The 13258-nt window shown below is 37.0% G+C and overlaps 2 protein-coding genes across 11 annotated transcripts in view; one reads left to right on the forward strand and one right to left on the reverse strand.

The window, feature by feature from the left end:
• Window positions 1–6423, reverse strand: part of LOC118280623 (uncharacterized) — a 66550-nt gene extending 60127 nt beyond the window's left edge. The window contains exon 1 of the mRNA XM_035600840.2: window positions 5756–6423. The gene's annotated coding sequence lies outside the window, so the exon portion shown is untranslated. The remainder of the gene's footprint in view (window positions 1–5755) is intronic.
• Window positions 6424–12281: 5858 nt separating this feature from the next.
• LOC118280779 (ankyrin-2) overlaps window positions 12282–13258 on the forward strand; it is an 83457-nt gene continuing 82480 nt past the window's right edge. For 8 of the 10 annotated variants that reach the window (XM_050699497.1, XM_050699494.1, XM_050699496.1 and 5 more), the window contains exon 1: window positions 12283–12821. In XM_050699497.1, coding sequence (XP_050555454.1) covers window positions 12792–12821 — 30 coding nt within the window. In that variant the 5' untranslated portion in view covers window positions 12283–12791. Of the gene's footprint in view, window positions 12822–13258 lie in introns of all 10 variants that reach the window. The other 2 variants (XM_050699501.1, XM_035601154.2) reach the window with 1 other exon arrangement.

Here is a 13258-nt window from a genome sequence, read left to right on the forward strand (position 1 = left end):
GATTCTCTAACACACCCATAAATTCCTAAAGAGTCGGTAACGCACTTGTAATGTCTCTGGTGTTTCGGGTGTCCATAGGCGGCGGCGATTGCTTACCATCAGGTGATCGTCTGTTTGTTTATACCATAAAAATAGGTAGTGGTACTTCTGTATTATATCCCCAATATGTACCCGTTGTCTAGGGCTGGCGAACTATTTGTAGTACAACCTTGACACGCGGGTTGCGACACCACGCGTTACGTTTATTGGGCCGGCCATTTTAAGACGTTACGTTCAAACTACAGGCTGCCTCGTGAATACTTAATTTAGGCTGAAATTGACTGAGTTTTTTTTCGTTACCAAATGAAAATTGAAAGTAACAACGTTTTGGGGGTTGTGACTGACAATAGGGTAGATGACTAATTTTAATTATACGCGTATTTTTTTATTTTCTTACGGAAACAAATAGTTCATTTAATACTTTAAGATTTATCGATTTGAAATATCGCGTGACGTCACGTCTAGGTACAATTTATATTGTGATCCGAATTCCATTCATCACTAAATTAAACAAAAATACTAGTATAAACAACATCAACATCAGCAGCCTATAATAAGTGGCCACTGCTGACCAAAGGCCTCTTCTCACACGGAGAAGATTTGAGCATTAATTACCACACTTGCTCAATGCGGGTTGGCAATTTCAAACTATAATTATAAGCTCAGGTTTCCTCACGATGTTTTCCTTCACTGTTTGGCAATGGTATCGAAATAATATTAGCAATAGTATAATGTACAAACAAAAATTAACTTTTTAAATCTAGCTAGAGCCTTTTAAGCAAGCTAGGTTCATGGTATCTAGACATAAAATATTACTAAAACCTACATTAGTTGCCATAAACTCCGCTATGGGGTTGGCGACCCAATGAAATGGTTTCATAGCCATAAAAAGCTTACACTTTATAGGTACCTAAAAGTACTACTTAAATGTCGACTCGACTTCTTCCACGTGGAAGTTTTTAAGGGATTTTTTTATTTTTATTTTTTTAGAATAGAAAATTAGTTTACTATGATGTTGCATGCTAATCGGAACGGCAGAAAAGGCCTGAATCAAAATTTTGCCGCCTTTTTTTTTAATCGCTGCCTCACACCAGGATTTTCTTCCGTGTCGTGGGCGTGGGTGCGTTTACAAACATATGTACAAGTTCACATACACATGACACCCTGACCCGAAACAACAATTTATAGATCACACAAAGAGTTGCTCCGTGCGGGAATCAAATCCAAAACACGTTGCGCGACAGCCGATAGTGCAGGTTGCTTTTTATATTTTTATTTAAATGTTTTTTTAGGATTATATATTTAAAAATGTATTGAACAAGTATTGAAAAAAAAATATATACTCCTTAGGTATTTTATTTTATTTCGGAGCTGCGGACAACGTAACAGGTTACCGGGACTCCAGCTCAAAGCAGAAGAAGGAACGGGGTGGTTTTTAGTCAGTAAGAGTCTGACACTCCCTCCCGCCTCACCCAGGACGGGAGAAGTCATTGGATGATTTTCCCCCCTTAAAAAAGGGTATTCTATTTTCAGCAATTAGCATTGTAAATTTTTTATAATATTCCCAGAGCAATTAAGCAAGAACTACTAGGAATAACAGCACAATAATTAATCCTAATTGGTAAGGCATTGATGTACAATTGTTCCACTTTCATATTACAAATAGCGGGTGATAATTTGCGTGGCACGGTCAGAATAGTAATGAGCTATAGTTCTAACATAAATCATTGTGTCTTCATGTTTGTTTGTCTGTCTGTAATGCATTTTGAGTTAGATGTGTTGATGAGTGCTGTGTGGTGAAGTTAAATACATTTGCTATGGGTATACTCTTTCTGCGGCTGTTGTAAGAGCTTGACTTATTAGATTGTATATTTGATAAAGATGAGGTAGAAATTCTTTTTGGTAAACTTGACCTCAACCCATCTGTGAAGCGTGATGATTATGGAACCTACGTTAGGTGCGTGTAGATTATTTTATCGACATGACATGAGTGTGAAGTGTGGAAGAGCCATGTTTTGGCACGAATGGGCTGACTGAAATGATGGCCTCACAGAAAACCAACTGGATTAACTTATATTAGGATAGGGTTGGAAATTGTAATCGTTAGAACTAGAATCTTGAAATTACTCCCAGTATACATTTCAGAAAACCATAAATACTCATCAACTCTTTTTTTACTTTGTTATAAGTAGTTTTATAGAAATTGGTCCAATGAATTCTTGGCAATATGTCCGCCACATCAGTGCAACATCCACCGTTTAGCCACGCCATCAAACGCTTATACAAATTTTATGACCAATTTATGACAAAGTTTTCGGGCCATTTACAGAACTACCACTAAAACTTTGGAAGTTATCGTAACATTATTCGTAAAATCCTAATGATTTTTGTCGTAAAATTTACGTAGATGATGATTTGAAAGCAGAATATAGGATATGTTGCAGTTACAGTAGGATTGTTACTACTTCCGCGCGGTTTCACCTGCTTTGTTCATTGATTATAGCGTGATATTGTACAACCTACAGCTTTCCTCTATAAATTCACTATTCAACACAAAAATAATTATTCAAATCGGTACAGTAGTTCCGGAGATTAGCGCGTTCAAACATACAAACAAACTCTTCAGCTTTATACATTAGTATAGATCACCATGCTCATGGTTTTCCAATAACCTCACTCAGACAGCGAAATATAACGCAAGCGGTTTTTCACGCCAGTGTGTGCCCGTGCAATCGCTCGGATCAACCGGCTCATTCGTGACAAAGGATGGCTCTCCTACACTTAATAGTTGATAAAATGATAGGCTGCATAATAATATACATCCCATATCCTTCTACCTACCGAAGAAGAGTCATGATGGTACGTAAGTCGTTAGACATAAGTTACATATTATAAACCGAAAGCATCATCGTATAATATTTAATGAGCTTAACTGACGTATGCCAAAGGCTAATTAAAATTGTTACGTTGTGATCATTAGGTCTGGAATGTAACATTGGGCCGGCTTGTTTGTAGTGATACCAAAGCTCACTCAGATCACAGAAAACTGGCGTGAAACAAGTTTTGCATAGTATTTCACCGTGTTACCAGGCTTAATAGTTCTCATCAAACCCAATCACTTTTTTGAGGGAAAATCATTTAATGACTTCACCTGCCTTGGGCGAGGCGAGAGGGAGTGTCAGACTCTTACTGACTGAAGAATTTTGAGCCGTTCCTACTCCTGAATTTTGAGCCGTAGCCCTGGTAAACCCGCTAGGTAGTCCGGCTTCGCCCGCGTTCTCGTGGGACCAAAAGCACTATCATATCACCTAAGTCAGCTCATACACTGTATAGTAAATTTCATCAAAGGCCGTTCAGTAGTTTCGGCACAGGTTTCGGGTAAAACATCCAAATAAACAAACTTTCACATTACAGGTAAAATTCGCAAGAAAATATATAGATCTGTAATTATAAACTTGCATCTGAAAACGAAATGAAAAATTGAACCATCACATTTCATACGCCCAAATCTTCTTGATAATGAAATGAAAATATACACATAAAAAACTAGTTTGCTTTGAAATCTGTCTGTGGTGTGGACTGGGAAAGGTAAACAAGTGTAATATAGGTCACATAGGTGTATACTCTGTGAGACGGGAACAAGGTTATTGAACTCTGCCTTTGTGAGATAATTCCAATTAATTAAGACTTCGTATCTGTTGATCTTGTTTGTGATTGTTTTCTTAAGAGAATGCATATTGGAACAAAAAGTCATACCGGTCGAATTAAGAACATCCTCCTTTTTGGGAGGTCAGTTAAAATTACTAATTTTGTTTTTTTTTTTAAATCGGTATTCATGACTGGTGTTTGAACCGTTGTAGTCACAATTTAAAGCTTTGTTTTTTTAAGGAAATAAAACGGTATACGTTCAAACGGATCACCTGATGGTAAGCAATCGCCGCCGCCCATGAATACGATACCCGAAACACCCGAGGCCTTACAAGAGCGTTGCCGGTCTTTTGAAGGAATTTAAAGGTTGTTGGGGAATCGGGGAATATGTAGTTAGTATGGACTACTATCATTTTCTCTGGCCACGTAACGCGAGTGAAGTCGCGTGTGCAAAGTTAGTTACTTTGAAAATAATTACATCGAGAATTCAGACTAAAAAGGTAAAGGGTTTCAATAACCCAACATAAACAAAAATAACTTCTAAAATGTAAATGAAACAGCTTCACCGATTCCAGAGTGACGCACGAGGAGAAACATTCGATTCCCGTTCCAGCATGTTTACAAATGTAACTCAAACACCACAAACTATTCAGTTTGGTACTTTTAACATACTGAAGTGTAAAAACGTTTCGTTGAGCATCAGTTAACTGTCTTAGTATAAATAAAGAGCTACGAAAGATACTCTTCATAGAAGATATTTTTGTTAGTAGTTAGTTAACATCGGATTTGTATAATTTGTTTAAAGAGTCTAGAGTATTGAAGGAGTATTTTTTTTGAACAAATTGTACGCAAAATTTTTCTTTTATTGAAAATAATCCTACACTAGTATTTTCTCCATTGTCGTGGGTGCGTTTACAAACATACAATTTCACATATACATATGACTTCCAGCCCCGAAACCACAATTTGTGGATCACAGAAAGAGTCGAAACAGAATCAGCTACACGTTGCGCGGCACCCGTTTGCCCAGCACCAATAGTAGTCTTTCAACTACATTTTATCCACGCATCGCTGCTTATAAATATGAGCCCCTGCCGCGGCTTGAAAGTGGTCGAGTCATCCCATTTTTAAACAGTTACGTGAGTAAGTTTTTAACCAAAATTAATTTATCGATACTATTTTTAACTCACAAATACACTTTTAATATAAACTCCAAAATAATAGACATTTTATTCACACCATTATAGATATTTCGATCCGTTAGTCAATAGAAAATTGTCGATAAGACATTGAACTTTAGAATAGTACGGAGAAACGGGACGCCGTAATAAAATCCCATAATACATGCACTTAGGACTTTAGTTACCCCATAAAGAGAACTTAACGATTCCTACTTCCAATAATTAATTTCCATTCAAGATTTTACTATAGATTCGTATGGTAATGTTGTTAGATCTTTATTGAAATGTCTTATATATATACATATTGTTTTATAAATGTTTGTTTAATTGTCTGTTTTTTCTTTTTATTTTTTATGGAATAGGGGGCAAACAAGTAGAGAGGTCACCTGATAGTAAGCGATCAGCGCCACCCGTAGACACCTGCGACACCAGAAGAGTCATAGGTGCGTTGCCGACCTTTTAAAAAGGATTATGCTCTTTTAAAAAGGTTTTTATTCTCTTTTTTTGTTTGTTGGTTTAGGTTAGGGTTCATTTTGGGCACTGATCTTATTCGTTCAACGGTTGTAGAAATTATGAGAATAAATATTCATATTCGTATTCTAATAAATAGGCAACAGTTCGGCGTCCTTTTTGTTCAAATAAAAAATATAACATAAAAACTAAAACGATTTTTGTAAATAAAACTTGTTATGTATGTGTATTTTATAAAACAAATCAAAACAAGTTACAGTACGTACATAAGTAGTATTTATTTTTTAGGACAAATTGGTATTTGTCGTTCGCTATAATTGTACGCACGTATTTCGAGTAACTAATAATATCTTTATAACTCGTAAAGTAACGAAAATACACGCATAAACATAAAAACAAATTAAAAAGAAACATACCTGAATCTTAAAAAATCTCCTCGGAGAACAGCCGAAGAAAATCCAAGGAGGCCAATAAAACAAAGCACTTTTTATAACAACAATAAAACACCACAGATAACAAAACCGCTAAACAGACGACAATAAAAAGCAAGGAATGGAACTCAGAGACATCGCTTTTAAAGACCGAGTGGCAACCGATACGAATAAACTTTCGAAACCGCGACCGCAACGATACTGAACCAACTCGAAACGTGCACACCAGAATACGTACGGATTTTCACTCATAAAAATAACTCAAAGTACCTAAACGTTGATGAAAAACATAGTTTTTTCCGTGTAAAGCGTAATAATCAACGTTGGAACACGTTAAGAACGATCACTCCGCACATTTCGTTCGTTCCCACCTTACACACCATTTTTTTCTCAATTTAATAATAGCTCTGTTTATCTACGAATTAGGACAGATTTATCTATCACTGAACACTTTTTAATTACGCACGTTATTTACGCGGGCTCGCGCCGCCATTTTTATTTTAAATCTGTCATCGCGACATGACAAATGCGCGCGAAAAATCACTGTCACTTTTTTTTTCTTTTAAGTTTTTTTTTATTTAGTGTGTAGCCGAGATTTTTGTACGCGTTTATCGTACGATATCTTTGACATCGCGAGTAAGACTGGCTAAAATTAACGCGTGTCGGTGCATCGTGCTCGGCCGTCGGTCGCCGGCGCCGATCGGCGATGCGCCGGATCGATCGATGTATCGATAGATCGATCGATATTGTACAGATGTTTTCTTAGGGTTCCGTGTACGATAAGTTCTGGTGACGTTAATTGTGTATATTTAAGAGTAATTTTGTGTTGGTTAGGAATTTTGTTTGACTTACGGATTTGTATTTAGGTTGAAACTGAGATAATGTGATGAGTTATTCCTCGCGATTATAATGCGAATTTATTTCCTTACACAATAACGTATACACAGATAATGTACTATGTTATTTTAGCATTAATTCTGACTTTATTGCGAGTTGCAGTAGTACTACCGTTACATAAATTTTACATACAAATAGAGACAAATGGGTAGTTTCGAGAGCTGTCCCTGTTATTGATGATCGCGATGATCATTGAGAATGACAAATGATTTTACGCTGTACTGGCAAATTACTGGTACATTTTGACATTAAGTGACAGATAACTAGATATTTCAGTATAGTCTATATTTAGCCGGTAGCAAAAAAATATGAGGTACGGGACCATTTCAGTAAAGTTTAATTATAAATGCTTTATTTTTTATTATTGAAGAAGCCAATACCTATTATATTGTATTGTGCAAACTTTCTTCGCTAAAATTAACCCATTTATTTTAAACAAGAAAGCGATAATAGTACTTTAATGTCCTCATTGATGCGGTTAAATTTATAGGAAATAGGGAAGATGATAAAATTTTATTTTAATGTCCGTTTTGTAGATTATTTTAAAATATTAGACACGGTTTTTTTTATGGTACCAAATACTTTCGAAGATATATCGATTTGAAATATCGCGTTTACGTCACTTCTAGGTGCGTTTTATAAGTAAAAATGATGTATTTGCTCAGAACTACTAAACTTTGATTCGTGTTATCTCGATCAAGTGAACCGTCTACTCGTTTGCCACCTATTCTATAATCCCTACTAAATTATATTAATATAGTTAGAACGTACCCTATTGCACCAACTCTTATCAACCGTTACGAGATTTTAAATTTAAACTTGGAACGCGGAACTCTATTCTTTTGATGAATGACAGCCAGCTACCATTGCACTCATTAGTTACTGAAACGGTCGAATTATGAGTGCATATGAGTGTGTACTGAGTTATATTTATACAGCGTGTAACAAAACACCCATATACATCAAGAAGCACTGAAGAATACAGGTTGAATAGAATCTCTACACAAAATTGGTACTAAATACTTGGTGTCGCATGGTTCTTGATTTTATAAATGATACAAATGCGTCACAACACTACAGGGGTCACTCGCTAATTACGAAACATTTCTTCTGTAAATCTGATCGCCTAGTAGCTATCTACCTAATTTTAATTCGCATGAAAAATAAAAATATTGGAAAAATTCATAACTTCGTTCCATGAAAACATGAGTTTAAAAAACCCTTCCCGTATCGTTTGTTATGTTGTCTAGAAACCGTGCACTTAATATGTATACCCCCTTTTTGTTACACCGTGTATAATCATCTCTACGGTATTTTAATAGGTCATAGTATCGAGATTTCATTACGTATGTACGTTGTTATGTTTGTGGGTAGTAGTGACGCGTGTATTTGTTTTTCGATTTGGAATTTTATATTGATGATTGGTTTAGGAACCATTAGTCATTTTCTAAGATCAAATTTTGTTGCAAGTGTGAATAAGTACCCATGGGAAAACAGTGGCCGCTTTTTTATGGTATAAGCCGGTAAATGAGTAGACGGAAAACCAGTTGGTAAGCAATCGCCGCCGCCCATGGACACTCGAAACACTAGAGGTGTTACAGGCGCGTTGCCAGCTTTTTAGACGTTAGGGATTTGAGGGTTGTTGGGAAAATTGGGAAAATTGAGATGGTAATTGGGCCTCCGGGAACCTCACCCATACCACTGAACACAATGCAAGCGTTGTTTCACGTCGGTTTTCTGTGAGGCCGTGGTGTCAGTCCGGTCGAGCCGGTCCAATCGTACTGAAGCATAGCTCTTGGTTCCACACTTAAATAATGCTCTGCACAGGGCCTCAGGGACCAAGAAGCGTGACGTTATAATAATGTTTTGTACTAAATGAGAGCCAGAATTCTTAACCTCTACAAGTAAATACAACCAACATCCTACAGAATATAATTAACAAAGCCGAAATATTAATTAATATGGTAATAACATTACGAAACTTCCCTCGCTTGACATCGCCGGGCGCCATGACAGATTGTCATTACAATTTTGTCTGTTCAAGTTCCGATTTCAATTTTGACGTTTCACGTCAGAGAAAATTGGAGGTTCATTCACCTTGTTTATGATTCAGTCTGCTATAAGTAAAGTGAATATGATTTTCTGAGAGTTCGTTGACACAGTGTGTTTGTTTGGTTGTTCTGTGATGATTAGAGTATAGGGGAAGATATTAATATGCTTAGATAGTAGTACTAGGGTGCTTTTCCATCAGAGATGTGCTATGCTACGTTCCTGTGGATGCGTTTGGTTTCCACCGATTATATTCATTGGTACACTTAATAAAGCACTGGTGGAAACGGATTCAGCTAAGCTATGTTTTATATATTCGTGCTATGGATGTGTGCTATCTTACAGGCTTCCATCGATATTGATACATCACATACTCTAGCTGCGCAACTTCCTCGCACAGCTACTTTGCGGCGGCTGCGGATCTTCATACTACAGCTACATAACTTAGTATGGAAACGGTCACACAGTTTTATAGCTCAGCTATTTTTTGCAACGTTTCTCACTTTTTTCTGTGCTTTTCACTTAACTTACAAAATACAATCAAATTCAACACCTTATATAGAATTGGGAATTTTAGATTTTTCGTTGACTTTGTCGACACGGGAACTGATTCTAAACCTTTAAATTCTAAATCTTAATTCCTAAACTAGCTTGCCTTTTACTTCAAAAGAGATATTATTCTACGCCATCGCCACTACACGGCTCTTCACACGCCTGTGTGTCTCTTTATAGTAAAAAGGCGTGATGTTAACAATACTATCGGTGACAAAGTCCCGAGGCAAATTACAAAACTAACCCCAAAAACAAATAATTGGCAATCAAATTATTTACTTTTAGGGGACGGGGGTATCTATCGTATCCAAAATATCGCATTTCAATGAAACCGACCATGTCACAGATACTGCCAAGCGTTCCCTTACAAAATTCTATACAATCCTTAATTGACATTTGTTTACGCGGGAAATCGTCCAGCTGTCACTGGCTGCTATCGTTGTATTGTTCTTATTTCGAATTACGTTGTCATTCGAGTAAAGAAAAAAATACTTTGTAATTTTTTTTACTCTTATTTAGTAGTTCTTATTTCAAATTACGTTGTCATTCTCGGTTGCCGTTCAAGAAAAGAAAAAGAAATACGTTGTTTGCTTTGATATTTTTTTTATTGAAATGTGTTTTCTTTTTTCAAATTTCGGTTACCCTATACATTTTATGATTTAGTTTGAAAATGTTTTAAATGTAATGTTTTCTAAGAACTAGATATCCATGCGACATTCAAATATTTTTCTTATAAATTTAACCACCATTTAGACCAGGTCAGGTTTAGATAGTCATAAGGCTAGTCGAGCATCAAATAGGTACGCGTTATATTTATTGGGCCCGCATCGTACGCATTGCTACCCACAGCATTATCATAGCCGTGGTTTTTTACTTTGTCTTGTATAGAAAATCGTCCAATGACTTCTACTGCCTTATTGCGAGGTGATTAGGGACGAGACAGGGTCGGGTGTCACTGACTAAAAGCCACCCCGTAGGTACTCCTGTTTATTGCGAGTTTTTCCAGACTCCATTTATTTTAGCAGGTGACCGTGGGGTATATCACAGAGTATTCATAACGATGAATTTTAATTTGCGAAAAGAGGGTGGAGTAAAAGTACTGTTCCTTTGAAAACCAAATAAACGTTATGTTATTTAGTAGAAACATGTAACATAACACTACATTATTATTTACTCCTAATCATTTTCACAGTCTATTCTGGTTTCATTCATAAAAATAAGTATCTAAGCCTCGCGATTATGGAGTGTTGCCAGAACTCATAAATATTTATTTATTTTTATTATGTAGTCTCAGTGTTTTTCCGAATTTCTGATGTTGTTTGTTTTGCCCGATTTATGCGCAAACCAATTTTTTTGAGTTTGTTACATTGATTGTCTGTACGGTAACTACTGTTCTCCAAAAGTGGGAAGACGATAATTTTTCTATCTTTTCATGTTTTAAACCCAATTACATGTAATTGGGGAATCCTTGCATTTCACTGTTGGAGAGCCATGGTTAGGCACGAATGGGCCGGCTCGACCGGAGTGATACCACGGCCTTACAGAAAACCGACGTGAAACAACGCTTGCCTTGTGTTTCGTTGTGTGAGTGACCCAATCTTCCCAATGCCCGATTTCCCAACAACCCACAAATTCCTAACTCCCAAAAGGCAACGCACTTGCGATTGATTACCATCAGGTGATACGTCTGCTCGATTACCGGCTTATACAAAAAAGAACATTCGCCTAGCCATAGTCACATGACACTCTATAAGGGCTTAAAAGGCCCGAACCCTTCAAGTAAAAGGGTTAAGTGGCTACTTGTAACCCTTAAATAGAGATTGAAGATATTTATAGAGTATAAGTAGACGTTGTTACGCTTTTAACAGTTCTTGAAAGTAGTGTTCTGTGTGGTTGTTAAATAAAGCAGGTATAGATATACATTACCTATATATAATGTGTATTTAAAATCATTCTAGGACTTCTCCCGCCTTGGGTGAGGCGAGAGGGAGTGTCAGACTCTTACTGACAAAAACCACCCCGTTCCTACTCCTGCTTTTCGAGCCGGAGCCCCGGTAAACCCGCTAGGTAGTCCACAGCTCCGAGCAATCAAGTCTGCGTTCTCATAATCCGCAATAGCACTCACACTCATACAGTTCACTCAATCCATTTTACGTTAGTTTATTATTTTACAATACAAATTATTATTCTCAATTATTGCCTTTCATTTAAATCAAGTAAAGTGTGTTTAGCCTATCAAGAGACTATGTAGTCATGAATTAGGTCATATTATTATTATTCAAGTTATAGGCAATGCAATACTCTTCTTTTAATTCTTAACAGATACTTTCCTAAGCTTCGCATATTGTATGAGATCTACTTTAAGATATTATTCACAATAACTACGCTACAAAACTTACTTAGATAATCGTACCTTAATTTTAGTGAAAAAGTAACTAACAATGTTGGAATTGTTAAAATTATGTCATTACAGTAATGACTTTAGTGAGAAAGAGACAGACAGCTAATTTGAACCGTGTTTTACATTCCCCTGATACTATAATCCCTTGAGCGCTTCACATGCGCGCAGACTGACATTAAATGGCAGACCAGACGACGCGACGCGCGACAGTGTCTGAATAATACCAGTATGAATTAATTACTCTATTTTGAACCCTAAATTATAAGACATACACCTCAATTTATTTGTCAAAGCATAGAGATTATTATGCACCTCTTTGTGCAAAGTATTTGCGAAACAACATTGTCTGATGCGATCCCGTACCGAGCTCGTGTAGGCCCCTCTCTGTCTAATATTTCCTACCATCTGAGTCTAAATTATCGATTGTATTAATACATAGAACTAAACCAGTCTACGTAGACCTATAGTACCGAGAATCGATACCCCTATTGTCACCTGTTTGTGTAAGAACACAGGGGGAGGCAAGGGTCACGATACTCTGGTTATGATACACGCAAATCACGCACACAGCGACACACCCCCGCGCAGTCGCAGTAGCACCGCACCACCCCACCCAACTCACTTGTCCGAGCCGGCAAAATTCTTGTACACCCCCGTGGTGAACAAACGCAACAACTTGCACGAAAAACAATTCTTAACGTTTAAATCGTATTCTATTAATATTTATATCGCAGTGTTTAATTTCAGCTTACTGTTGCTTAGTGTGCCCTAATCTTAGCTCCCGTTTTCCTAAAAAAATAAAATAAAGTGTAACGTCCAATCACGGAATTTGAATACGGAAGGAAAATGGCGGAGCGCGAGCCGCGCGTTTCATTTCGAATATAGAACCGAATCGATATCGTTGTTGTAATTCTTTTTTTTAAATATAATTTTCGGGACGAGAATGCCAGTGAGGACTTTGGATTGAACTTTTTTAACGCGAGTGTTGGGACGATAAAAATCGATATTTCGGCGATGTCGATGTCGGCTTGATTCAAGGGTAGTTTTACGCTGTCCTCGTTCACAGACTGTTGTACATGTCAGAAAAGAAAGAAGAGGAGTAGACTGGCGTCGGAGGAAGTTATGACGACGGAAACTGCGACGCCGACCCAGGTGAGTGGTGGTTCTGGCTAGTTTTGCCGCAATGTCGGTAGGCGCTGCCTTTTGTGCCTCGTGTCAAGGACATTGGCCTCTACATTGCCCACCTGGGAGTTATGTAATAGTTCACTGTTTGACATTTTGTGTGATTGCTTTTCTTAAGTTCTTTTACAAAGAAGTGAAATGTTACAGAATTCTTGGGAGAAAATAATCTTAGAGTGATTACCTCTTAATGTTTTATTTACCCACAGACCTATACATTACAAGAAAATTGACCCGTTATACAGTATTTCCTTTGTTATTGCAATTTTTATTGATAACTTCTCGCGATCTGATTCGTGTATATTTTTGTCATCATGTGCTACTTGATGCAATTGTATATAATAATAGAACAAGGAGTATTGTATAATGCTTATGGTAATTGATTTACCTGTACAGGTACTAAGATTTTC

This window comes from Spodoptera frugiperda, chromosome 16, assembly GCF_023101765.2.
Source record: "Spodoptera frugiperda isolate SF20-4 chromosome 16, AGI-APGP_CSIRO_Sfru_2.0, whole genome shotgun sequence".
NCBI classification, from domain to species: domain Eukaryota; kingdom Metazoa; phylum Arthropoda; class Insecta; order Lepidoptera; family Noctuidae; genus Spodoptera; species Spodoptera frugiperda.